The sequence below is a fragment of the Typopeltis vanoorti genome, chromosome 24 (assembly GCF_054136105.1).
Source record: "Typopeltis vanoorti isolate ZY-2024b chromosome 24, IOZ_Tvanoo_1.0, whole genome shotgun sequence".
Classification (NCBI taxonomy): Eukaryota; Metazoa; Arthropoda; class Arachnida; order Uropygi; family Thelyphonidae; genus Typopeltis; species Typopeltis vanoorti.
Window position 1 is genome coordinate 9,047,191 of NC_143572.1, and position 26,435 is coordinate 9,073,625.

At 35.6% G+C, this 26,435-nt stretch overlaps 1 protein-coding gene across 2 annotated transcripts in view; it reads left to right on the forward strand.

Annotated features, from left to right (window-relative positions):
- The window catches only part of LOC150092916 (SH2B adapter protein 2-like), a 217,258-nt gene that overhangs the window by 148,584 nt on the left and 42,239 nt on the right, over positions 1–26,435 (forward strand). For both annotated transcript variants that reach the window (XM_090414172.1, XM_090414173.1), the window contains exon 6: positions 11,462–11,649. In XM_090414172.1, the coding sequence (XP_090270298.1) occupies positions 11,462–11,649 (188 nt within the window). The remainder of the gene's footprint in view (positions 1–11,461; positions 11,650–26,435) is intronic.

Genomic DNA, 26,435 nt, shown 5'->3' on the forward strand with positions numbered 1-26,435 from the left:
TTGATATCAACATTATTATTATTATTACATGACACCTACAAGGAGTCCAAAGACTCATCAAGAGGGCACCTACTCTACAACTCTCCATTTCCACTACTCAATCCACCAACTACAGTGAACTGCATCATCTACACCAATACCATCTACCAAGTGAGATATGATTGAGATGTATAAGCTAGTTGTGTTGTTATCAGGTTGACATGGAAGAGATTTTTCAAAAAATGGAATGGGGGGGGTAGAACAAGGGGGCCATCACTGTAAACTCTATAAGGAGGGTGTGAGCAGAGGAGCAGCTTCTTTGCATGGTGTGTTTGGTGAGTGGAATGCATTACCTGAGTGTGTTGTGAATGTAGACACATTGAATCATTTAAAGCATGGTTGGATGAGCATTGTGTGCAATAGTTTGTACCTTCCATGATGAGGTCAGGTGATGATGGTAATATTTTAGGCCCTTATATCTACTAAGGAAAACATCTTGTTTGATATTTATGTATATGTTATCGTTTTTTTATGAATAGCAGTACCCTATGTGTATAAATATCTAAGAGGTAGTATGTTTAGTATGGTATATTTATTACACAATGCAGTATCCTTGTATTTGTTTCTAGTTAAGATTTGAATTACTTTATTCTGAGTTGAAACTAGGGGTTTTAGCATAGTGTGATAGATTCCTCCCCAAATTAGAATACTATATTGTAGTGTGCTGTGAATCCATGCAGAATATAATATTTTTAACATATTTACATTTTAGGTAGTAAAGTCTGTTTAACATAATCTTACTTTCTTTACAACATTGGTTATGTGTGGTTTCCAACTTAAATTACTATTAATTTTTGAGTTTATTTGACTGGAACCAGTTTGTTACTTTTAAACGATCAGCAATCTTTTAAAAAAGCTATGGTTTGCATTTTTTCGGCTGTGTCCATACAGAAAATTAAGACTATATCATCTGCAAAAGCATTTATTTTACTGTTTATTTTATGATTGTAGAATTCATTGTTATAAATACTAAATAAAATTGGTCTTAAGACAGATTCTTGTGGAACACCACAATCTACAGTTTTAGAGCTGCTATAGTGTTGTTTATTTTTACAATTTGTAATCAAGCATTTAAGTAATTTTTGAACCAATTTAAGGCAGTACCGTGTATTCCTATTACTTCAAATTTTTTTTATTAAAATATCATGTGATACTGTGTCAAAAACTTTGTGTGCATCTAAAAATACTGCTAATGTTAGTTTATGTTCATCTATGGAAGTATAAACTGTGTTAAGTCAAAGCATTCTGTGCTAAACTTTACCTGAACCAAAATTGAATCTTTGAAAAGAAGTTGTTTTTGTCCAAAACGTTTTAGCAATTTCTGTAGTATTTTCGAAAAGACTGGTAGAAAGGAGATCGGTTTGTAATTTTTTAAGTTATTTTTATCTCCCTTTTTGTAGATTGATACGACTATAGCCTTCTTAAAATCTATTGGAAATGTGCCTGTCATCAGTAATAAGTTAAAAATGTACATTTGGCATTCTTTCACAATGCTAGTATTAATACTATCGTATCTTGAAGTTTTGGTTGTTTTTCAGGCTAGCCATAACACTTTTGATTTCATTTTCACAAGTGAGGAAAAGATATATCATCGTCATCAAATTCCTGCAATGTACCCTCAAGGGGTGTACAGGATATGATAGTACTACATGAAAAATTTACATCGTTACTAACTTCTTATCTACAATTTTCCTCCATATCAGTCTGTTACTTGTCATGACTCCGACATTATCAGATCTTATATTTCTATCGTCTAAGGCACTTTGTACCGTATCATTCCACCTATATCTTGGTCTTCTTCTAGGTCATTTCCCTGCCAACCTGGCAGAGAACACTTGTTTTGCTAATCTTTCCTCGCCCATTCTGTTTAAGTGACCATACCACCTGAGATTAGCTCAGCTAATTCATTCCTGGATTGCGGACAATGTAAAGTTCTTTCCTAATATCTTCATTTTTAATATGATATTGCCATTGATGCCATCTGTTCACGCCCCTAATCTTTCTCAGGACTCTCATATCTGCAGTCTCTAGTCTTTGGTCAAGTGTTTTACTTCTGACCCAGCTCTCAGATCCATAAGTTAAAACTGGTTTGAACACTGTCTTGTATACAGCTAATTTATTGTTCTGACTAATTTCTCTCTTATTCCATCTGAATTTATTCAATTGACTTCCTACCATACCAGCTTTGTTGATTCTGTTGTCTATTTCCATATTTAATTTACCATCTTCACTAAGAAGCTGAAATGTTTTACTTGTTCCACAGCTTCTCCATTCACAACGCAGTTCACAGTTTCACCGATTCTGCCTATTTTCATTGTCTTTGTCTTTTTATTGCTGACCTTTATACCATATGTATTACAACAGTTATTCAATTTAGTCAGGGAATCTTGCAGACTTGTAGCTGATTTTTTTAGAAGTATAACATCTTCTGCATAAAGCAAAGAGCTGACATTAACATCTCCAATTTTGATATCATGTTTAATACTACTTTCCTTCATAATGTGATCCATATAGATAATAAATAACAGAGGGGATAATGTACATCCTTGTCTCACACCAGATTTAACATTAAACCATCTTCCTGTACTTCCTTCAATTCTAACTGCTGACTTACAACTCAAATAAAGACTAAGTATTCCTTGATATAATGCCCCATTGACACCATATAACTATAGCGTATTGAATAGCTTCTCTCTCGACACTTGTCATATGCCTTTTCCAGATCGACAAAACTTAAATACGGATCTTTGTTATATTCCTATGATTTCTCAACTATTTGTCATAAAGTGAAGATCTAATCCTGACAGCCTCTATTTGGCCTGAATCTAGCTTGTTCTTCACCAAGCTTTTCTTCCACAGTTCTTCTCAACCGTTTCTCAAGTATACTTGCATAAATTTACCAGGAACACTTAGCAGGAAAATACCTCTGTAATGGAAAAGATATATGGAGTTATCAATTCTCTTGGGAGTGTAATTCAGACGGGTGGGTTTAGCATTCAGAATGCTTTCACTGACCAGTAAAGTATTTATCTAATTCTTCAGCTCTGTCTCCATTTTCTCTATTCCTATCAATATCTTTAAGTATAGGAAGGATTTGTTTGCATATATCTTTGCTGATTAATTTATTCACAAACTTCCATTGTTTTCTGGAGTTTCCTTGGCATTTTAGGAAATCATTTCTGTAGTATTTGTTTTTACTTTCTTTTAATTTATAGTGTATTAGATTTCTATAGTACTTGAAACTGTGTTCATAATATTGATTGTGCAGGTATTTTTTAAAGTTTTTATATACTTTATCTCTAATTTTTATGTAGTGTCTAATTTCCTGTGTAATCCAGGGCTTAGTGTTTTTCATTTTAACTATTATTTTAACTTTAATTGGGCCTTGTATTTTGCTGCTTAATATCTCAATAAATTTATGATATGATGGGTCAATATTTGTTTCCGTCATTATCTTTTCCGAAGAGACAGTGCTTAAGTTATGCTTCAATACTCTGTAGTCAGTTGTTTAGGAGATATTTTCGATTGTACTTTCTCTGTGATGTACTTGCAAATGCATTTCAATACCAGTTGTAAAGTGTTCCATGAGAGGTTGGCGCAGAACTGCTGCTTGGATTTTGTTTCTACTTAAAGTTCTTCCAAATGCATGATCTACCACCATTGAATTCTCTCGTGGGGACATTAATATATTATTCGAGTCCATGCATGGTAAGTAAATCGAGTTAATCTTGAGAGGAGCCTCTATTCCTCAGGAAGTCAATATTCATATCCCCAATTATTAGCACTTGTCACTTCTGATATCATCCAGTCTACACTTGAACTCTTGTATAAAGTTGGACTCTGTGTAGCACAGAGTCCAACATCTCCTTGTTGGACTCTATATACAGCCATTATATATATAGATATATATATCTATATATATGTTAAAGATGCCAAGTTATTTTAAACTTGGTTTTACTCCATTTCCCAAGTAAGCAAATGGACAAATAAGTCAAGTTTGCACCTGCATGTATTGCAAGTCTAGGTGACCCGTAAAGTAGTACAAGTCTAGGCAACTTGCGGTAAAGGAGGAATAAGCTCTGATCACTATTCTTAATATTTACCCTTAATGCAAAGCCATCTCCTTGAGGAGAATGTATGATGCTGTGCATTAAAGGCAAGGGGCCACTACTCAGACCGGTTTCGACCTTTATTGAGGTCAGTCTCATCAGTTGGAGCCAAGCTTAGAAATACCAAGGTTAAGTAATACAGAGCTTATAAGTATTTTACCAAAACAAGTTACCATAAGGTGCTTTGACCTTATTAAATAAAAATCTCAGGATGAGAGATAGATGTCGAAAGTTTTTTTACCTTGGGTATAATATATATGTTTAAGATGCCAAGCTATTTTAAACCTGGTTTTACTCCATTTCCCAAGTAACTATTTCCCCAATTTCCCTAGACTTGTACTACTTTATGGGTCACCTAGACTTGCAATACATCCAGGTGCAAACTTGACTTATTTGTCTGTTTGCTTACTAGGGAAATGGAGTAAAACCAGGTTTAAAATAGCTTGGTATCTTTAACATATATTAGACCCAAGGTAAAAAACTTTCTACATCTATCTCTCATTCCGAGATTTTTATTTAATAAGGTCAAAGCACCTTATGGTAACTTGTTTTGGTAAAATACTTATAAGCTCTGTATTACTTAACCTTGGTATTTCTAAGCCTGGCTCCCACTGATGAGACCTCAATAAAGGTCAAACCGATCTGGGTAGTGGCCCCTTGCCTTTAATGCATAGCATCATACATCTCCTCAAGGAGATGGGCTTTGCATTAAGGGTAAATATTAAGAATAGTGATCAGAGCTTATTCCTCCTTTACCACAAGTTGCCTAGATTTGTACTACTTTACGGGTCACCTAGACTTGCAATACACGCAGGCGCAAACTTGACTTATTTGTCTGTTTGCTTACTTGGGAAAGGAGTAAAACCAGGTTTAAAATAGCTTGGCATCTTTAACATATATTATACCAAAGGTAAAAAACTTTCTACATATATATATATATATATATATATATATATATAGAATTTTTTTTTTACCTTGTGTATAATATATGTTAAAGATATCAAGCTATTTTAAAAACTTGGTTTTAATCCATTTCCCAAGTAAGCAAACAGACAAGAAAGTCAAATTTGCACCTGCAAGTAGTGCAAGTCTGGGTGACCAGCACGTAGTGCAACTCATGGTAAAGGTGGAATAAGCTCTGATCACTATTCTTAATATTTACCCTTAATGTAAAGCACATCTCCTTGAGGAGATATATGATGCTATGCATTAAAGGTAAGACTTGCACTAGGTGCGGGTCACCCAGACTTGCACTACTTGCAGGCGCAAACTTGACTTTCTTGTCTGTTAGCTTACTTGGGAAATGGATTAAAACCAGGTTTAAAATAGCTTGGTATCTTTAACGTATATTATACCCAAGGTAAAAAACTTTCTACATCTATTTCTTATCCTGAGATTTTTATTTAATAAGGTCAAAGCACCTTATGGTAACTTGTTTTGGTAAAATATTTATAAGCTCTGTATTTCGAAAGTTTTTTTACCTTGGGTATAATATATATGTTTAAGATGCCAAGCTATTTTAAACCTGGTTTTACTCCATTTCCCAAGTAACTATTTCCCCAATTTCCCTAGACTTGTACTACTTTATGGGTCACCTAGACTTGCAATACATCCAGGTGCAAAAGGGAGGTCGTGTTTCAGTAATCTACTTACTTATTACAATAAAGTGACTGCTTCCTTGGACAGAGGAGAAGGATACACAGTAATATACTTGGATTTCGCAAAAGCTTTTGATAGAGTGCCTCATGATAAGTTGACAGTCAAACTAGAGCAGATGGGGTTGGATATTAGATTAGTGCATTGGATTGGAGACTGGCTATCTGATAGGTATCAACAAGTTGTGTATGGGGGTGCAATATCCAGGAAAAGGAAAGTCACTAGTGGAGTGCCTCAGGGATCTGTTTTAGGGCCATTACTATTTAACTTGTATATTAATGATATTGGCGAAGATTTGGATGGAGATATTCAGTTGTTTGCAGATGATGCAAAGTTGGGACGAACCATAAAGAGTAGTGAAGATGTTGTGGCCTTGCAAGAAGACTTGAATAAATTGATTGATTGGGCAAGCAAATGGGGATGTGAGTTCAATGTTGCAAAATGTAAGGTTTTAAAATTTGGAAAACAAAGATGGGATGCAGAATTTATGCTTGGTAAGAATATATTGTTGGAAGTAGAGGAAATAAGAGATCTGGGAGTGATAGTGGATAAGGATCTAAAATTTAGGGGTCACATCGCCAAAATTGTGAAGACAACACAAAGACTTCTGGGAATGATGAGGAGGACACTGACGTGTAGAAGTAGGGAGATTCTTGTTCCATTGTATAAGGCTTTGATTAGGCCACACATGGACTATTGTGCCCAGATTTGGTCACCTGGTTTTCAGAAGGATGAAGAGATGTTGGAAAGGGTCCAAAGGCGACTGACTAAGGTAGTTTCTGACCTCTGGAATGTCGAGTATGAGGAAAGATTGAAAAGATGTAATTTGCAGAGACTAGTGGAGAGAAGGAAGAGGGGAGATATGATAGAGACCTACAAGTTGGTAAGGGGTTGCTATAGGATCAATGGTGGAGAAGTTCTACAGAGAATAGTGGGAGATCAGGGGAGAACCAGAGGTCATCCCTGGAAACTGTATAAAGAGGGTGTGAGTAGGGGAGTGAGAGGCAGGTTTTTTTCGTGCAGAGTTGTGAATGATTGGAATGCCTTGCCTGAGAGTGTGGTGTCTGCAAGGAGTTTGAATGTGTTTAAGACCCAGTATGATGAGATGTGTGTGAGATAAAAGGACCTCCTAGATGAGTCTTTGACTCCATGAGGTCTTGTTTAATAATAATAATAATTACTTAAAACTTGGTGTTTGTAAGTTTGGCTCCCATAAAGGTCTGGGTAGTGGCCCCTTGCCTTTAATGCATAGCATCATACATTTCCTCAAGGAGATGTGCTTTGCTTGGCAATGAACGTGTTAACACGTTCATTGCCAAGCTGAAAATTGGAATTTCGTGTGGTGGCCAAATTTTTTTTACTTGATAGCAACGTTGGCAATGAACATGTTAAGGGTAAATGTTAAGAATAGTGATCAGAGCTTATTCCACCTTTACCACGAGTTGCCTAAGACTTGTACTACGTGCGGGTCACCCAGACTTGCACTACTTGCCGCAAACTTGACTTTCTTGTCTGTTTGCTTACTTGGGCAATGGATTAAAACCAGGTTTAAAATAGCTTGGCATCTTTAACACACATATATATATATATATATATATATATATATTATGATGTCCTAAATATAAATTGACATTTTGAGATGTTTTCATTTTTATGTTAGTAATGTTATTAACAGATATGAGGTTTCCAATAAAGATAATTAGTATAGGAGAGATTAACTTTTATTTGGGTTTATATAGGTCAAATTTATTTCAAACTAAGTCAGAAAATACCGACAAGTTTCGCCAACTTTAGCTGTTTGGCTTCGTCAGGGTAAAAAATAGATGTACGATAACTTAAATGCTAAAACTGTTACACTAAAACTATAAATGAAGGAAGAACTGAATGCAGTTGTATTTTTACAAAAAAACAGAAGAATGCGTACATCACACGCATGGAGCATGTATGATCTCACTTGTTGTTATGTAGGAATGTTCTGTAATTGGCAGCAAGATTTAATTCTGGCATGCTTAGAGATCTTATGAGGGTCTTCCAAATCGCAGGCAGAATTAATCCTTGGTTTCTATTTAGATTTTGTTCTGAACAGATCACTGTTATGGCTTCTTTTATGATTCGGGAGTGGAAATCCTCCTCTAAGTAGGGCACATGGAGCTTTTGTCCCATTCTATGGTATGGTTTGTCCTGGAGAAAAGCTAACCCCGATTTGTCTTCTCTATTATTGTTTACATCTCATACGTGTTCCTTTTTTTTCTGATTTCAAAACTTCTAGAGGTCTGACCAGTATAGTTTAAGCCTCACGAACAGAGGATGTTGTAAACTCCGGCATATTTGAAAAAAGGATGACTGTGTTTTGGAGATCTTAAGAATTGGCAGACGGTCTTTGAAGGTTTAAAAGCCACTCGTATTCCATGTGGCTTGAGGAGTGTAGCAATCTTATTGGAAACTGTCCCCGTATACGGAATCACAATAGTGGAATTATAATGTACTAGGGGTCCCCCCCCCCCGAGTTCTGGACCGGTATGCTGGTTCTCCTTGAATTCTGATGACTCAAATTTTGAAGACTCGACACTCAGGGTAGCCCCTGAGTTTCAAAACATTTCAAATAACTTGACAAAAACTGTGACACAAAAACGTTACATAAAAAGACTTATCATTTTATATTATAGAGTAGATATCTTCAGGCTGTCTTTGTGGGGGGGGGGGGGTCACAGAAAAGTATCTTGTGGATCAATTTTCTAGGATAACCATTGTTTATAAGGTTATTTGATATCAGGGATAGTTCATCTTTAAGGTCTTTATCGTCTAGTGATGAGAGAGGCTCTATTTTTTAGCATGTGTACAATGCTGAGTTTCTGAGAAATGCGGTGTGAAAAAAGTGAAGGGCAAGTATTGACCTATGTTGGTTGGTTTGTGATAGGCTGTAAGGCTGATGTGCCCATCTATTTGTTTCTTAATTAAAGTGTCCAGAAATGGCAATTGTTTTTCTTTCTCAAGTTCTAGGGTGAATTTAATTTTGTGATGTAATCACAAAAATTTTGTGATGAGTTGATCTTGCTGAGAAAATCGAATAGATCCTTTTCTGTGTTTTGTTTATCCAAACAATAAAAATGTTGTCCACATATCTCCACCACACTGTGGGTTTAGGATCTAGTTGAGATAAAATTTTACTTTCAAGTTTTTCCATGAAGAGATCCGCACAAGGGGTGAAAGACGGCTGCCCAGTGCAAGGCCTGTTAATTGTTGAGAAATCTTTTTATTCCATAGGAAGAAATTAGATTTTAAGCAATGGTGGAACAGAGAAGTAATGTCTCGAGGGAAGAGGTTTCTTAAAATGTCGATTACGTCGTCTACTGGAATATTGGTGAATAAAGATGTAACATCCAGGCTTGCTAGAAGGTCTGTATTGGAGATCGAGATGTTACTTAATTTCTCAACGAAATGTTGTGAATTTCGTGTGTAGGTATCCGAATTGCAGATGTGTGCCTTAAGACCTGCGAGGTGTTTCGATAATAAATAAGCGGGTGAATTAATTCCATCAATAGGGCGTAGTGGTATTCCATTTTTGTGAACTTTGGGAGAGCCATATAGCCTCGCCTTAGTTTTAAGTCTGTTGGCCAGCTATCCATATTACGTAACAAGTCGTTGGTATCATTGTGATTCTTTAATATGGGGTCTTAATCTAAAACACAGTTGGTAGATGTATCAGAAAGCAAGTTAGTGATCTTTTCTTTGTAGATCGGCTTTTAAGATGATGATTTCTTTATTTTTCTTCAACCTAAACATAGCTCTTTTTTCTAGAGGAGTGATATTTTTGTTGGCAAGTTTGAGCTTAAAATTTTAAGCTCAAACTTGCTTAACTTTTTGCATGAGCCATTAGTATCAGATGCTCTACCAATCGACCAACCTTTGCTGGCAATGATGAGCATTGCTCTGTTTTTTCTGCCCACTAGGGATGTGATGCGTAGCCTCACGTTTTTATCATTATGAAAAGATAATTAGACCACCATATTTTTTCTAATTTCTACATTGATAATAATTTTAAATCTGCTTAAATTGTACAAATCAACTTCATCTTTAACCCAAGTTTCTGTTAATATCAGAACATCTAGCCGATAGTTTAAATTGTCTAGAAGTAATTCTTTGTGTTCTATTTATCTCAAATACTTCTTGTATTTATATGCAAAATATTCAAAGTACTTAGTGTCTGAGGATTAAAAGTTTTCTAATTCTACTGAATCATGACATTACACATTTATGAAAAGTGACATCACAGTTGTTATACTCATCTGTCGTTGTTCATGAGTCAGTTTTTACTCTTGCTGTTTTCTCAGAGTTTACACACGTCTTCTACATCTGATCCACCATATTTTTGATGTATCGTCTCTTCTCATGAAAAGTTTGCCCTGTTTGATCCAGAGATATTTGTAGTGTATTTCTTTACATTTCTTGGCAGTAGATGTGTTAGTTTTCCAATCAAGTGCTCATTTAGATATATTTTACTATTCTTAAAATTGTCACATATATCATTTGTGCTTAGTCTATATTTCATATTTTTGTGTCCATCTAGCCATTTGTCTTTGATCACTCTACTTTTAAATTTTATAATTATTATTATGTGACACCTCCAGGGAGTTGAAAGACTCATCGAGGGAGAGTGTGCCAACAGTATCGAATGATTGATCCTCTTCTAACTGCAGTCAAACTTGCTTAACATGCAAGTTTTTGCATGAGCCATTAGTAGCAGATGATCTACCAATTGACCAACCTTTGCTGGCAATGATAAGCATTGCTCTGTTTTTTCTGCTCATTAGGAACTTGATGCATAGCCTCAATATCTTCATTATAATTAATCCTGATTTTATGTGCAATTTTCTTTACTATTTCATGCATATTTGCACATGGCTCATGAGGAACACCAACAACTTCTAGGTTTGAGCTAATTTCCTGTTTCATGAATTTTTTAAGCTTCCTATGGAGCTCCATATTTGCATTTTCTTGTTCAACGTTTTTTGTTTTAAAGTTCCTTAACATCATGTGTCAGGCCAGCAATGATAGCCAGAAAGTCATCTATTTTGTTGGAGGTATATTCTGTTGAACTTGTTAAGTCGTTGACATCTTTTTTTTTTTTTTTTAAATTCTTTCATTATCTCCATTAAATCTATAATACATATATTGCCCATGTTTATCTCTGGAATGCATGCGTTCATCACCCCTGAAAGAAGTTGCTGGCGAGCATTGGTTAGCACTGGAATGGCATCTGTTGTGGAACAAAGAGTTTGAACACTGAGCAGATCTTTGTTGTTTTTGCCAAATTTGCATGAGTAATAATAATAATACAAGTAATTACTACTACATCTTGCAAAATAGGCAAACCACCCAGGAGAACATATGCAATTAACAAACAAAATGCACTGACTTCATAGCCTTTGTTGCTTGGCATAATTCCAAACGACAACATAAATTCTATTTAGTGAAAGCTAAGAAATGAGTTTATACCCCCAACACACACGCACATGTACAGCATATTCAAGGGTAAACCAACCTGTTTTCTGTTTTATGATTATATACTGAATATGTACCTACTCAGGAGTATTTTTCAAACTGTAAGAATATTTTCTAAAGGAATTTATAATTGAATAATGCTCTTTATTTTTTAGAGCAAGGTCCAGATATATACCAAACATTACGAGAGTATCCATGGTTTCATGGAATGCTCTCACGCAGTGATGCAGCACAACTTGTTCTTCGAGAGGGCCCAGTTGGTCATGGAGTTTTTTTGGTGAGGCAGAGCGAAACACGAAAAGGAGAATATGTTCTCACATTTAACTTTCAGGGACGGGCTAAGGTATGTGGCACGTTCATTATAAATTATTAGACAAATATCTTATCTTGTTTATTTGCTTGCATTAAGAAACTTGTTCATAAATTCTGTATGAACAAGTTTCTTCTTGTTCGTGATGTGATATCCATTATTCTGTATTCCCTTAAGCTAAGTTCAAAAATAATTTGAAGTATTCTTTAGTAAATAATAATATTTGGTTAACCGATCAACACTTGATCGGTTAACCAAATATTATTATTTACTAATTTATGATCAAGAAAACAACCTTCTTGAAGTATTCTTTGTTCTGAAATTAGTCATTCTTAAGCTCAGTAATTGTGCTTTCATGATAAACCCATTGTTCATACTAGGGATTTAGGGAATGTTTGATAGTATCTTAGAGTCGGTGCTTTTTTTGTAAAATAGTAGTGCTGGATGCATTCCTTGCTAGCAGGGAGAGTTGAATAAAATGATAGTGCATCTGTATGTCATGTCTTTATTAACAAAGGTGTCAGTATGCCGTATTGTTGCATACTGTCACAAAAAAAGCACAGGTTAATACTTCATTACTAGTTGACTATTAAAAACAAATAAAAAAGCACTTAACTGAATTTAAACTGAATTTAAATTCAATGCTGTAATGTGGTAATATAACTGCATTTTTATCATGAATCTCAGAATTCGGCACAGTATTTATCTTATTTATGCTCTTGAACTTGAAAAAAATTTCTTGGCTGAGTTCTTGAAATCTAGTTATTATTTAAACAGTTATTTGAATTACTGAAAAATATTTGAAAACAGTCATATTGAAGAAATTAATTTTAATACTACCTTGTGATATTAACACTATATTAACATTTGGTGTTAATATCACAAACTTTTATTTTTATTATATAATCCACATTAAATAACAGTTAAATAAAAGAAACTTACTTGCAGGATTGATTTGTCACTTATGACAGATATCACTTATGACCGCTGTGCAGTCACATTCTTGCACAGCAATTATCATTGGTTATCACCAAAAAAAAAGCTTAAACAAAAACTGCATGCAAAAGAAAAAAAAAATTGTTATCCACTTCACCAACATTGAGCCTCCATAGCTCAGTCGGTATAGACGAAGCCCTTTAGTCGGAAAGACTTGGGTTCAATTCCCTTTCATGATGTGAAGTTCCTCTTTCTTTAGCTGGTCTCATATAGAGGTAGGGAGTTTTTTTCGCTCAGGTTTTTCATCCCATAGACCAGGTAAACTAGCCTTGTGAACACACGTGTCTACATAGGACACTGCCTGTTAGAACCACTGGATGGATGAACTTCAACATTTGATTTGGAAGCCTTGATACAACCATTAATGACATGTGTCACTTCCACTTAAAGGGATCAAAACCCAATCCATTATTCTTTATTGAACCTCAGCTATCCTAACTGGGTCACATGATGCTTTCTGTAAGAAGGATGTTTGTCAGGGTTGATATTGCATTCCAGAAGTTATTAAACCTGATTAGCTCAGGCTCAACATTCCCTTGCTTTACTTTGTTGCCTTCATTTGATATCCTTACCACTTTTAATATCACACAGATTACCTTGCTGACTCTTTGATTATCTCTGAAAGTTGGTTTTTTACAATCTAATCACCCAAACAAAGAGATTATTTTCCTTGGATAAGTCAGTGCCTCATAATTCAAACTGGCTCTCCTTCTAAAATTTGGATCTGGTCAAACTCTTACTTCTTACCAAGCTACCACTTAAGGTCTTCTCCTGTACTTGCTCTTTTGTTCAGTGCATGTCACGATGGGTGTCAGATTTTTTTCAATCACTGCTGAGGAACCTGAGTGCTGTGTTCTTTCACTCTCTCTCTTCTTCATTTACATTGACCTTCTATCACTAACCTAAAATCTTATCCATAGTGTTGCTGATGATGTTACGTTCTATTCCTCTTTTTCATTCATCAAAACTTAGTGCTTAAATGTCAACCTTCACAGTTTCTATAACCTATGCTTTAAAAACCAATCTCCCAACCATTCTGGGTGAAGATAGTCTAGTGAATTTCAGTATTATCAAAACACAAACCTGTCATATTTCTTGAAAGATGCATCTTGATCTTACATTTTTTTTTAAATTCTAATATTCTGATTGCCAGTCAAGACAATTTTTTCTAATATTATCTTTCACAACTAGCATTTTCTGGCACAAATACATAACATCTATAGCTTTCTTAGCCTCCAAAAAACTTTATATTCCTTTTCATTCAAAACATTACTTTTTTTACTGCATAACTTCTAATTGTAGAGTATCTAATGATTATTATTTAAATACACCAAATATTGTTTTTCAATAATTACCTCAGTTTCAGAATTAAACTATTTTAAATTGCATAAATTTGGAAAGAGATAAAGATGAAATGCATTAATTTTTTTTTAAAATCTAGCTAACAGGAATATAAAACTGATGTTTTTATACTAATAGTCTGTTATGAATTTTTAATTTTCTAAGGATAGATAAATTCACTTGTCTTTGCCTTTATAAAAATGGAGAAAGATTTATGGATTTAGTTAACGTTTGCGAGATTTAAAGATGCAACTTTTTTTGTTGTTGTTGCTTAAGTATGACTTAAGTATATGTTACAGAGTATTAGTGATATCTGGTGATAGTGTTATAATGGCAGTGGATCCATAATGCATAGTTAACCATTTTCAAGCTCAAGAACTACATTAATTTCAAAGTTAAAAAAAAAAAAAAAAAAAAAATATATATTGCAGGCGCAAACTTGACTTTTAGTCTGTTTGCTTACTTGGGAAATGGAGTAAAACCAGGTTTAAAATTGCTTGGTATCTTTAACATATTTATACCCAAGGTAAAAATACTTTCTACATTTATATCTCCTCCAGAGATTTTTATTTAATAAGGTTAAAACACCGTATGGTAACTTGTTTTGGCGAAATACTTACAAGCTCTGTATTACTAAATCTTGGTATTTCTAGCCTAGCTCCCACTGACGAGACCTCAATAAAGGTCGAAACCGGTCTGGGTAGTGGCCCCTTGCCTTTAATACAAAACATCATACATCCCCTGCTTGGAGATGTGTTTTGGCATTAAGGGTAAATATTAAGATTAGTGATCGGAGCTTGTTCCACCTTTGCCACGAGTTGCCCTGATCCTGCACTACCTGTGGGATCAGTTAGACTTGCATCAATTGCAGGCGCAAACTTGACTTTTAGTCTGTTTGCTTACTTGGGAAATGGAGTAAAACCAGGTTTAAAATTGCTTGGTATCTTTAACATATTTATACCCAAGGTAAAAATACTTTCTACATATATATATATATATATATATATATGTGTGTGTGTGTGTGTGTGTGTTACGGTTAAAGTGATAAATCTGTTTATTATTAATAATTACCGGTTAAAGTGAATAATTTACGAGAATTAATCACTTTAACCGGTTAAAGTGAAATTCCTAGAGGAGTCTGGTAAATGTAATAAAAACATGTTTATAGGTTTTATATATAGGTTTTCATTTTCAATAGAAATTATAACAGCTTAGGTTAGTTTATAATGAAAAAAGTAAGGAAAGTACTTCTGTTGCACTCAATGAAATCAGAAACCAGAAATCATTATAAACTAACCTAATCTAACCTTTATTGGTTAGGTTAGATTAATGGGAATAAAAAATAAACGTTGTGGGGCGAGCTTAATGATTGCGGGCAGATAAATGGGGAAAACAAATTAAAGTTGTTGTGGGCGGATGAATGGGGATTATAGATAGATATCGTTGCTGTACCTCTTTCCTCATCAATGGAGAAAAACACTGATCAGTTCCTCTCTGATTTATCTATTATCCCCATATATCTGCCCACAATCATTAAGCTCGCTCACAACAACATTTATCTTTCATCCCCATTAATCTGTCCACGACAAACTACGACTACACTTTGGTTTGACATGCAACATCCAGGTTAGTTTAGGTTAGGTTAGGTTATGTTAGATTAGTTTATAATGATTTCTGATTTCATTGAGTGCCAAAGAAGAACTTTCCTTACTTTTATCATTATAAACTAACCTAACCTAAGCTGTTATAATTTCTATTGAGAACGAAAACCTATAAACATGTTTTTATTACATTTACCAGACTCCTAGGAATTATTCACTTTAACCGGTAATTATTAATAATAACCAGTAATTATTAATAATAACTGGATTTATCACCTTTAACCATAACATATACATATAGAGCAAAACTTATTTAACCAGAATGGGGCTGGGCTGTCTTGTGGATCAAAACGATAGGCTACATTTTAATGTCACACTGATTTCATTTCAACAGATATCAAAAACTTATCTTTTTTGCTTTAAATAAAGTGAAATTTGGTCATTCCAAATGAGATCATCAGAGGGCTGAGGCTGCATAATTTTTGATTTTGATGAAAGCAAATTATTATATTATTTATTTTCTTCCATTGAATTTTCACAATTTTGGAAGATTTAAAAATGAATTACAGCTGATTTCCAGATTCTTTTATTTTTTTTTATTATTATTTTTTTATGCTTAAAGTATATTATTCTTGTTGAGAGGCTTATACGCTGGTTAAACATGATAACTAATATTTAAGGAATTGACAGCGTATACTAGAAATATAAATTAAATAAACTTTAATATATACTTTCCGATATTTCGGCAAACGTCACGTTGCCATCTTCTTGGGAACTTACTACAAAGACAAGTGCACACAAGTACTAATAACAGCAAATGAGACTGAAGCTAGGAAGCTAACGTTTTCCTAAAGTCCTGATGGTGCCCCCTGGCGGGCTATGCTGGTAGTTCTTGGCCTTTGGGCTGAAGTTCTTCTGATAAAAGTTTCCCAAATTTGTTGAGGTTTGGCATGTTCCTAAGGGCTGAGGCTGATTCCATGAATAGTCTTTCATACTTGAACTTGCTGCGGTGTATGACTGTGGCTTTCTTCCATCTTATTCTGTGGCGAGTATCCAGAGCGTGGTCTGCAAGCTGTACTGGTGAAATCGGATGAACTCACAAATTAGAAAACTCCATAGGCTCCTTAAGAAGGTCACTTCTTGGCCTGTGGAGATTACCAACAGACTAAAACCCTATAACTCTAGACCCCCCCCCCGCATATATTGGCTCCCAAAAATACACAAAGAAAATGTGCCATTACGTCCCATAGTGGATGGCATTGATTCCCCCACCTACAAACTAGCCAAGCATTTAGCCAAAGTGCTCTCACACTATACTGGCAATACACCATCACACATAAAAAACTCAGCCCACTTCAAAGCCAGTATAGAAAACTTTACACTCCAACATAATGATCAGTTTTGATGTCTCCTCCCTATTCACGAATGTCCCCCTCAAAGAAACCTTAGAGCTAATCCAAGCAAAATTTCCTCCTGATATCTCAGCCCTATTTCAGTTCACAGTGAACTCAGGCTATTTCGTTTGGTAGGAAAAATTCTACAAACAGATAGAGGGGACAGCCATGGGTTCACCACTTTCCCCACCCTTGGCCAACTTCTTCATGGAGACGTTTGAAGAGAAAGCCTTAAACTCAGCCCCACAAAAACCTACCATATGGCTTCGCTATGTTGATGATATTTTTGCTATTTGGCCACATGGCCCGGATTCACTCATCTCTTTCCTAACACACTTAAACAACCAACACCCCAGAATCAAGTTCACCCTGGAAAAAGAGGAAAACAATAACCTCCCTTTCCTAGACACACTAGTCACCTGCCAACCTGATGGAACCTTGGTTTTCTCAGTTTATAGAAAACCCACCCATACAGGCAGATACATTCACCAACAATCCCATCACCCCCCCTCACAACAATATGGTGTTATTAAGACATTATTCAACAGGGCAAAAATAATCTGTTCAAATGATCAAGCCCTATCCACTGAACTAAATCACATCCGTGACACTTTCTCAGCCAATGGCTACCCCCTCCAAAAAATCCAAAAAATATTTAACCCAGTTATCCACAATCCACCACCCCCTCCCCCTCACAAAAAAGATTACTCTAAATCCATCACCATTCCCTACATCCGAGGCACCTCGAAAAAATCAATAAAATCTTAAAAAAACATGACTTGTCCACTTGTTACAGACCACATAGAAAACTGGCATCCCTTATCCGCTCCACTAAAGACCAACCACTTCCCCAAGACCTACCTGGTGTATACCAGGTCCCTTGCAGCTGTAAATTGTCCTACTTTGGCCAAACAGGCAGGACAGCAAATATCAGAATCTCAGAACGCAAGGATTACATCCGATTTCACCAGTACAGCCACTCTGGACTTGCAGACCATGCTCTGGATACTCGCCACAGAATAAGATGGAAGAAAGCCACAGTAATACACCGCAGCAAGTTCAAGTATGAAAGACTATTCGTGGAATCAGCCTCGGCCCTTAGGAACATGCCAAACCTCAACAAATTTGGATGCATGAGACTGCCCCAAATTTGGGAAACTTTTATCAGAAGAACTTCAGCCCAAAGGCCAAGAACTACCAGTATAGCCCGCCAGGGCACCATCAGGACTTTAGGAAAATGTTAGCTTCCTAGCTTCAGTCTCATTTGCTGTTATTAGTACTTGTGTGCACTTGTCTTTGTAGTAAGTTCCCAAGAAGATGGCAACGTGACGTTTGCCGAAATATCGGAAAGTATATGTTAAAGTTTATTTAATTTATATTTCTAGTATACGCTGTCAATTCCTTAAATATTAGTTATAAAGTATATTCTTTTACATTTCTTATGTATTTGCAGAAAAATTATTTTCATTGACATGGCAACCACCCACTTTAGGTGTTCAGAGTGCTCTTTTGTCCCATCACTTTATCCTCGTGTACAATTCTGGTTTTTAGTGTGTTTCATTTATACATGTAGTGGAATATGTCCAAAATTCTTTTCTTGATTAAAGCATTAAGCCTGGAAAGTTTGAATAAACACATAGAACATAGATGATATTAAAGCAACTGATATAACCACTAGAAAGAGCATATCTTAAAACCCTTTAATCCCTATGTTTCATTAAATTGTAATAATTTGCTCTTTGAGGATATATAAGAAGACTAATTAATTAATTTTTGTATTGGTTTTTATCAGAACTTTCCTTTCAAGCTCATGCAAAGGATTACCTGCTACAGTTCCAGCTGTATGTAACTGCGTGCGAGAGATATCGTGAGAATGCCAGTACTGAACAGTAGAAATGTGCATATCAGATAAATTGTAGCTGAGGCTATTATTCAGGTGGGTTGAATCAAGTGAAATTTCTTTAGATTCGAGAATGCGTCTCTCAAGTTCATTATAACACTTATGTATGCTTGAAGTTTGAGACCAGTCTATAAGATGTTGGCGGCCTTCGTCGGAGTTTATAGAGAATAGGATGTGGCTGGAGAGAGCACTAGCTCAGGTTCTGTTGTAGGAAATATCTTTTTGATGTTCCTCAACACAGAAAAGGGGAGATTTATACATCTGACTGTAGTAAGGCTTTCCACAATTACACATAATCTTGTAAACTCCTGGGTATTGAAGGAAATGATGTTTTTCTTTAGGTCGACGAATAAACTCCGACGAAGGCCGCCAACATCTTATAGACTGGTCACAAACTTCAAACATACATAAGTGTTATAATGAACTTGAGAGATGCATTCTCAAATCGAAAGAAATTTCACTTGATTCAACCCACCTGAATAATAGCCTCAGCTACAATTTATCTGATACGCACATTTCTACTGTTTAGTACTGGTGTTCTCATGATATCTCTCACACGCAGTTACATGAAGCTGGAACTGTAGCACGTAATCCAGTTTAAACTATACCACAGTTTATACTAGATCTGTTGTCGCTATTATGTAATGTTTCTGTAGTTTTTTGTTTATATAATTCTTTGTAGTTAGACACCTAAAGAAGTTGTTTATCAATGAAACTAGTAGCATTCCTATTAAACCCCATTCTTTATTATTCTCAGTGTTTAGTCATTCAAACCTTATTAATTTCCATATCATTTTCACAGAGTAAATGAATTCGAATATATATATATATATATATATACACACACACACACACACACACACACACACACACACACACACACACACATCAAAGCATGCAAAAAAAAAAAAGATTGAATTTGAAATCCAAAAAATTTTATGAAAAGAATATTCAATTTTCCCTCTTTTTTTATCTGGTAACAGAAGGGATTTTCCCTTCTGTTTACTGTTTTGAGGAAATTGTTATGCCTTAGTAGGTGTCCTATCCATTTGAGTTGCCTCTTCTTTATGGTTTCTAGTATACTTCTTTCTTTCTTTCCAACTCACTTTCAGTAATCATCTCCAGCACCACATCTTGAAGGGCTCTAGGCATTTCTGATCTTGTTTAGGGAGTGTCCAAGTTTCTGATGCATATAATGTGACTGGCCAGATGAAAGTCTTTTTCTTAGTTCATTGTCCATTTGCTTTGATGTATGTGATGATGTTGTAGAGTCAGTTGAAGAAATTCTAGATATGACCCTGCAGAGTATGTGATATTTATTGGAAAATGTTTGTTTTGCTTGTGCAATTCTTGATTTCATTTCTTTTGTGCAATGTTCATCTTCTGTGATCAATTGCCCCAAGTACTAGAAGAAAGTTACTTGTTTAATGGACTTATCTTCTGTTCTGATGTTCACAGTATGAGATTTCTTTCCTATTATATGATTACCTTTGTTTTCCTGAGGTTTATTCTCCTTCCATATTTGGATGTTTTGTTATTTATTCTTTTCAGCATTTTCTCTCCATTAGAGCAACCTGCTGTTATTGCTTGGTCATCTGCAAATTTAATAACATTTATTCTTTTGCCATTTATCACAATTCCATACTCTTTATTTAAAGCTTTCCTCACCATTTTGTCTGCAACAATGTTAAAAAGGATTGGGGAGAGTAGGCATCCTTGTCTTATGCCTCTCTCAATTTTAGTGGTTCTGACCATCCCTCTTGCAGAAACACTACTGCAGTTTGGTGTTTATACAGCTGCCAGATAAACTTTATTATTTGTTCTTGTACTCCTGTCTCTCTCTCTCTTTCAGCAATGGGAAGAGTTTATGCCACGAGACCATGTTAGCTGCTTTTTCGTAGTCTATAAAGCATATATACAGGTATCGTCCTTGTTCTATCATATGTTCACAGAGAAGCCTTAGGGCCAGAATTGCGTCCTGGGTTCCTTGTTCTTTTCTGAAGCCAAATTAGTTTTCTTCAAGATAGGTTTCTGATTTTGATTCCAGTCAATCTTTTATTATTTTTAGGAGTATTTTTTGGCATATAACTTACTAAGCTTATTGTCTTGTAATGGGTACATTCTATTGAATGTACCCATTCAATAGAATTCAATAGTCTTTTTTAGGAATAGGTACTATCAGAGAACATAAAAGTCTTCTGAAAAATTCTTTTTCAAAAATATCAGCGATCAGTTGGTATACCTTGTCTTTTACCTGTTCACTTGCTTCCTTAATTAATTTGATTGGTATTCTATCTATGCCTGGTGCCTTATTTGTTGCAATAGCTGTGAGAGGATTGTCAAATTTGTCATGAGTGATTTTCATTGTATTATTTATGAGTTTGTCTTTCCTTTTTAGCAATTACCAGAGTGGTTTTGTTTTTTATATAGTTCTTGTACATATTCTTGCCATCTTTTTCTTCTTTATCTCGGGGTCTGTTATTGGCTTTCCCTGTTTGCCATTTAGCACAAAAGTGGTTATACTTTCCTGTAGATTAGATTGCTTCTTCCTAGGTTCTTTATTTCTTCTATTTCCTTGCATTATTGATTCCACCTTTAGCTTCTGCATTCTCTGTCCACTTCATTTTTGACTTTTTTATACATCCTTTGTCCTTCTGTTGTGTTAATATTTTTACATTGTCGTGTTTCTTCCATTTTACTTAATATTTCAGTAGTGATCCATGACTTTATCAGTTCTTGTGGTTTTATTCCTGTGCATTCTTCTGCTGCTCCAAAGGGTTTTTTGTTTTTGATGTCTTTCCAGAGTGTGTGTGTGTCAGTGTCTGTATTTCCCAGATCTTTTTCTTATCTGTTTGTCAGTGCAATCTCTGAATCTTTGTTTAATTTCCTTTTCTTTTAAAATTTCTAGTTTCCATTTCTTTCTAGCTTTGGGCTTTTTTGAGAATTTGCATTTTAGTTGGCTTTTCATCATTACTAGGTTGTGGTCAGATCCTATATCTGCTTCTGGGAAAGCCATAGCTTTCTTAACTTGGTTCTGGTATTGCTGTTTTACAATTATGTAGTCAATTTGAAATCTTTTTTTTTGTTTCTGTGGGCCCTTCCAAGTGTATCTTCTCCTCTTGGGGGGCTTCAAACCAGCTGTTGCTGATCATAAGGTTTTCTTGTTTACAGAAATCTATTAGTCTTTGTACTCTTTAGTTTCTTGTTCGAAGGCTAAACTTTCCACTGATGTCAGGTGTTTCTTCTCCACCTGATTTCTTTCTATGCACTGATGATGCACTGTTATTTTTGGTATGAAATATCTGTACATTAATTTATTAAAGTTAATTACAGTGGTTATTATGTAATTTCTTGTTTTATAGTCATGCCACAGGTACCTTTTAAAGATTAGACTTATTATCAGTACATTTTCTTTTGTTTTCACCTTCTCAATAATCCGATTTGTTCGTAGATTTCTTCCACTTCATCTTCATTGTCTCCCGATGTTGGCATATATACTTGTATTATTATCAGAGTCACTGGTTTGGCTGATAATCTTACCATCATGCACATTTACTGATTACCTCTACTTCCATCAGTGCTTTGGGAAGAAGAGTTTCAATTCTTTGAAACTCTTCTTCATCTTTCAATCTTGTTTCACTTACTCCTAAACTATTTATTTTATTTTTTCTCTTTCATTTTTCAAATTCTCCAGCTTTCCTGCTTGTAGTATGGTGTGTACATTCCATGTCGATATTGCAGAGTTTCGCATGTTAACAACCTGAGAGTCTTTGTCATCTCTCCTTCCTGGTACAGCACTTGTTGAGGTCTCAGCCTTGTAGTTGTCAGTTCGCATATCATTTGTAGGCATTTATCCATGTGCTACTTTACTAGGGGAAACCACTTCACTACTAATCAAGTTAGTAGTGAAGTGGTTTCCCCTTGCCGCCTTCACTCGCAATAACCATCTAACTTGGCTATGTTTGCCAGTTGTTGTCCTTGTAGAGGGTCTTCTGCCTGCTGATTGGAGATAAGCAGTTGGCCTTCTGTTTGGCTCTCCCTCCTCAACTTCCCTGTGGGAGCAGCTGTGATAGCAATATCTCACTCAAAACCTCACATAAGCCCAAAGACAAATGTGAGGTTTTGAGTGAGATATTGTTGTCACAGCTGCTCCCTCACACCCTGTTAATGACTACCATTATTAGTCTGCAATTGCTTATTCATCAGGTTTCCTTTATATCTAAAGGTCACTCCTCTATCTGCCACCTGGGATAGAGGAGTGACTATCCACCTTGTAGCAGTCAGCTGTGCCAAAAGGACATTGGGATCATGCAGTTTTGACTTGAGAGGCGACAGTGTTTGTAAGAGCTTCAAACTAAGAAAGCCATTTGTGGAACTACCAAGTGTAGTAATCTTAATAAACTGAGAAGGTAGCGGCTTGGCGTGAGAAACAGTGTAGTAGAAGAATCAGTAGTGCGTAAAGGATGACAGGATATAGAGAGGTTACAGTGTATGTAAGAGTTTTGACTAAAAAAGGGCATATGTGGAACTGTAATGCAGCTGATTATATAATAAACTGAGCTGTTCCATGATCAGAGGTGTACTGCAAGACTGAGCAACAAAAATGTTTCTCACAGGTGCCACAAAGGTTTGTAATGTGACTGAAACAATACATACTCAAGTAGAACAACTGGGTGATTATGATTGTGCTAGTCAGAACAAGTGATTTTAAAGGAAAAAAGTATGGTATGAGAAGTATGGTATTCAACAACTCTTTCACATCAGGGATGTGAAAGAGTTGTTGAATAAGACAAAAAAAGAAGAGAAAAAGAGAGTAAGGATTGTGAGTCTATTGCCATGATATAACAGGAATGAGCTGAGAAGAGAGAGCTGCAGTTGCAAATGCATCAATAAATAGATTGTGTAGGATAAATGGTTTACAGTATGGGATGACTGATGGATGAAAAGGATTTGTGTCTGTGCAAGATGGATTGCATCTGAATAGTTTTGGTATCATGCACATGGAGAAATTGTTGTTTAGCAAAAGAGTGAATGTGAATTGTCAGGGAAACTAAATGTGTCTGGAAAGTTGCATGATAGGGTGGATGAATGCATTAAGTTATGTGGTAGAAATTGTGACTATAATGACAGTCTTGAGAGAGAGAGAATGATAATATGATAATGATCACCCCATGAAATGCAGTACTACTTTTGTCAAGAAAGTGGAGTGTTTTAAGATTCAACTCATCAGCACAGTAGTTGGTTGTCATGTGTATACACTAATGCCAGAAATATCAAGAATAAAAGCAATGAATACTTAGCACTGATGGATGTAGTGAAACTAAAAAAAATTATGGCATTAGTGAAACCTGGCTGTCAAAGGAGGATATTGTTTTAGGAGTGGAATGTGATGGGTTCGGTTTATACAGAGAGGGCAGACAAGAAGGGCAAGGAAGTGCTACTTATGCAGGACAAGGAAAAGAATTAAATCCAACCATAGTAGAAATCTCCAATGGTTGTTAGTATGAGTAATACAGGAAATGGGTTTGAAGCTGTTTGGCATTAGATAAAGGTTAACAGGACAAAATACAATAAACCTTAGGTATACAAGGAGAATTATCAGTATGGATGATTTCACCTTTGGGCATATAAACTGGAGGACAGAAAGCATGCAGAACCAGGGAAAATGCATTTATTGAATTACTCGGGGATGATTACCTTAAGTAGCATCTGATGGAAGGGACTCGTGGTACAAGAACATTAAATCTGATAATAGTAACTGAAAACATGACCATTATACCTCTAGCAGGTGAGAGTGATTATGTAGTTTTGACTTGAGAGGTGGCAGTATTTGTAAGAGCTTTGAACTAAGAAAGACATATGTGGAACTACAAAGCAGGATGATTTATAATAAACTGAGAAGGTAGCTTGGCATGAGAAGTGGCATAGTAGAGGAATCGGTAGTGCCTAAAGGAAGCTACATCTGACCATCACTAGAGTTAGGAGAATTAATTGCTTGGGAGTTAAATGAATGAATAAGACTTCGCAGCAAGAGCCACTCTGGAGTGCTATAAAGAACAGGAGAGTGACTGCCATAGCATAGAAAGGAAAATCTGATTATTAGAAGAAATTGGCTGAAGAGGCCAAAGAAAAGTTGAAAATAATTTTATTATGGTGTAGAAAATAACAGGAAGAATGACTGGAGAAGAAAAAGCTTATTGAATGTGAATTATAGAGAAATGTCGAATGCACAAGAAAGAGCTAAGTTAAGTGATCATTATTAAGGTATATTCTAGACTGACTCATAAGCTCTCTGGATGTCAGAGGAAAATATGTTGAAAAGGTAGGTGAGTTAGAATATAAAAGCTGTTACAAGAGCTTGATTCAAATACAACAGTTGGACTAGATATCAGTACAGATGCTTAAGTCATATCCAAAACAATTAGCAATATCCCTGACTGGTTGTTCAGCTAAATTGATAATTCCATTATACAAGGGTAGAACTGAGACTGATGCAGTGAATTATAAGGTGTTTAGTATCTCTTGTGTGGTCATCAAGGTATTGTAAAGGCTGGTTAGGAATCACATCCATATACAGGGTAGATGACACTGGATTCTCTATTGAGGACAGCGTTGTGTTGTTAAAGCTAGTCTTGCTTTAATAAAGCAATATGCCTTGTTGTATCAGTAATAGTGACAACAGAGTTGGATAAGGGGAATGGATATACCATGTTACTTCTGGATTTTGCTCATGGAGATGAGTTTGCTAAATAAATTTGTGCATGGATTGAAGATTGAGGATTGACAGGTAGTATCAGAAAGTGATATATAGTGGTGCTGAGTCTGTGAGGAGAAGGGTGACCAGTGGTGTACCATATGGTTCTTTACTTGGGTCATTGTTGTTTAATGTGTGCATTAAAGATATTGGGGAAGATCTTGAGTGTCATATGCAGTTATTTGCTGATAATGCTAAGTTGGAGAAAGTGATAAGGTGCATAGTTTATACACAGTCCCTGCAGGCTGATTTGAACAGATTGGTTATATGAGCAAATGAAAATGAATTTCAGTTCAACATTACCAAATGTAAAGTTAATTGGAGACATCACCTGCAGAGTATTATATTAATGTGAAATTGGAGACTTGGGGGTTATTGCAGACAGTGATTGAAAGTTTAGGAGTCATATTGCACAGGTAGTTAAGTGATCTCATCATATAATAGCATTGTTTATTAAAGAGAACACTAATTTGTAGGGATAAGGAGGAAGTCATTCTTATTCCTGCATGTGTAGGAGTGTGGTCACTGGATTCTGAGGAGATGCAGGGACATTTGAAAAGATTCTGCAGTAAGTAACCAAGGTGATAACTGGCTTGTGGAATTCTAGTTATGAGGATAGATTGAGGGAATGTGGTCTTCAAAGTTTGAAGAATAGACAGAGGAGATAAGATATGACAGAAATGCAATTTTACAGTATAGACAAGTAAGATTTTGCAATTTCTGGATGATGGAAGTAGAACTTGGGTCAGCTGGCTAGGGATGTTGTCAGGAGGCTTATGTGGTCTGTTCTTCTCATGGTGTGTGTGTGTGTAGAATGGACTACCATTAGATAT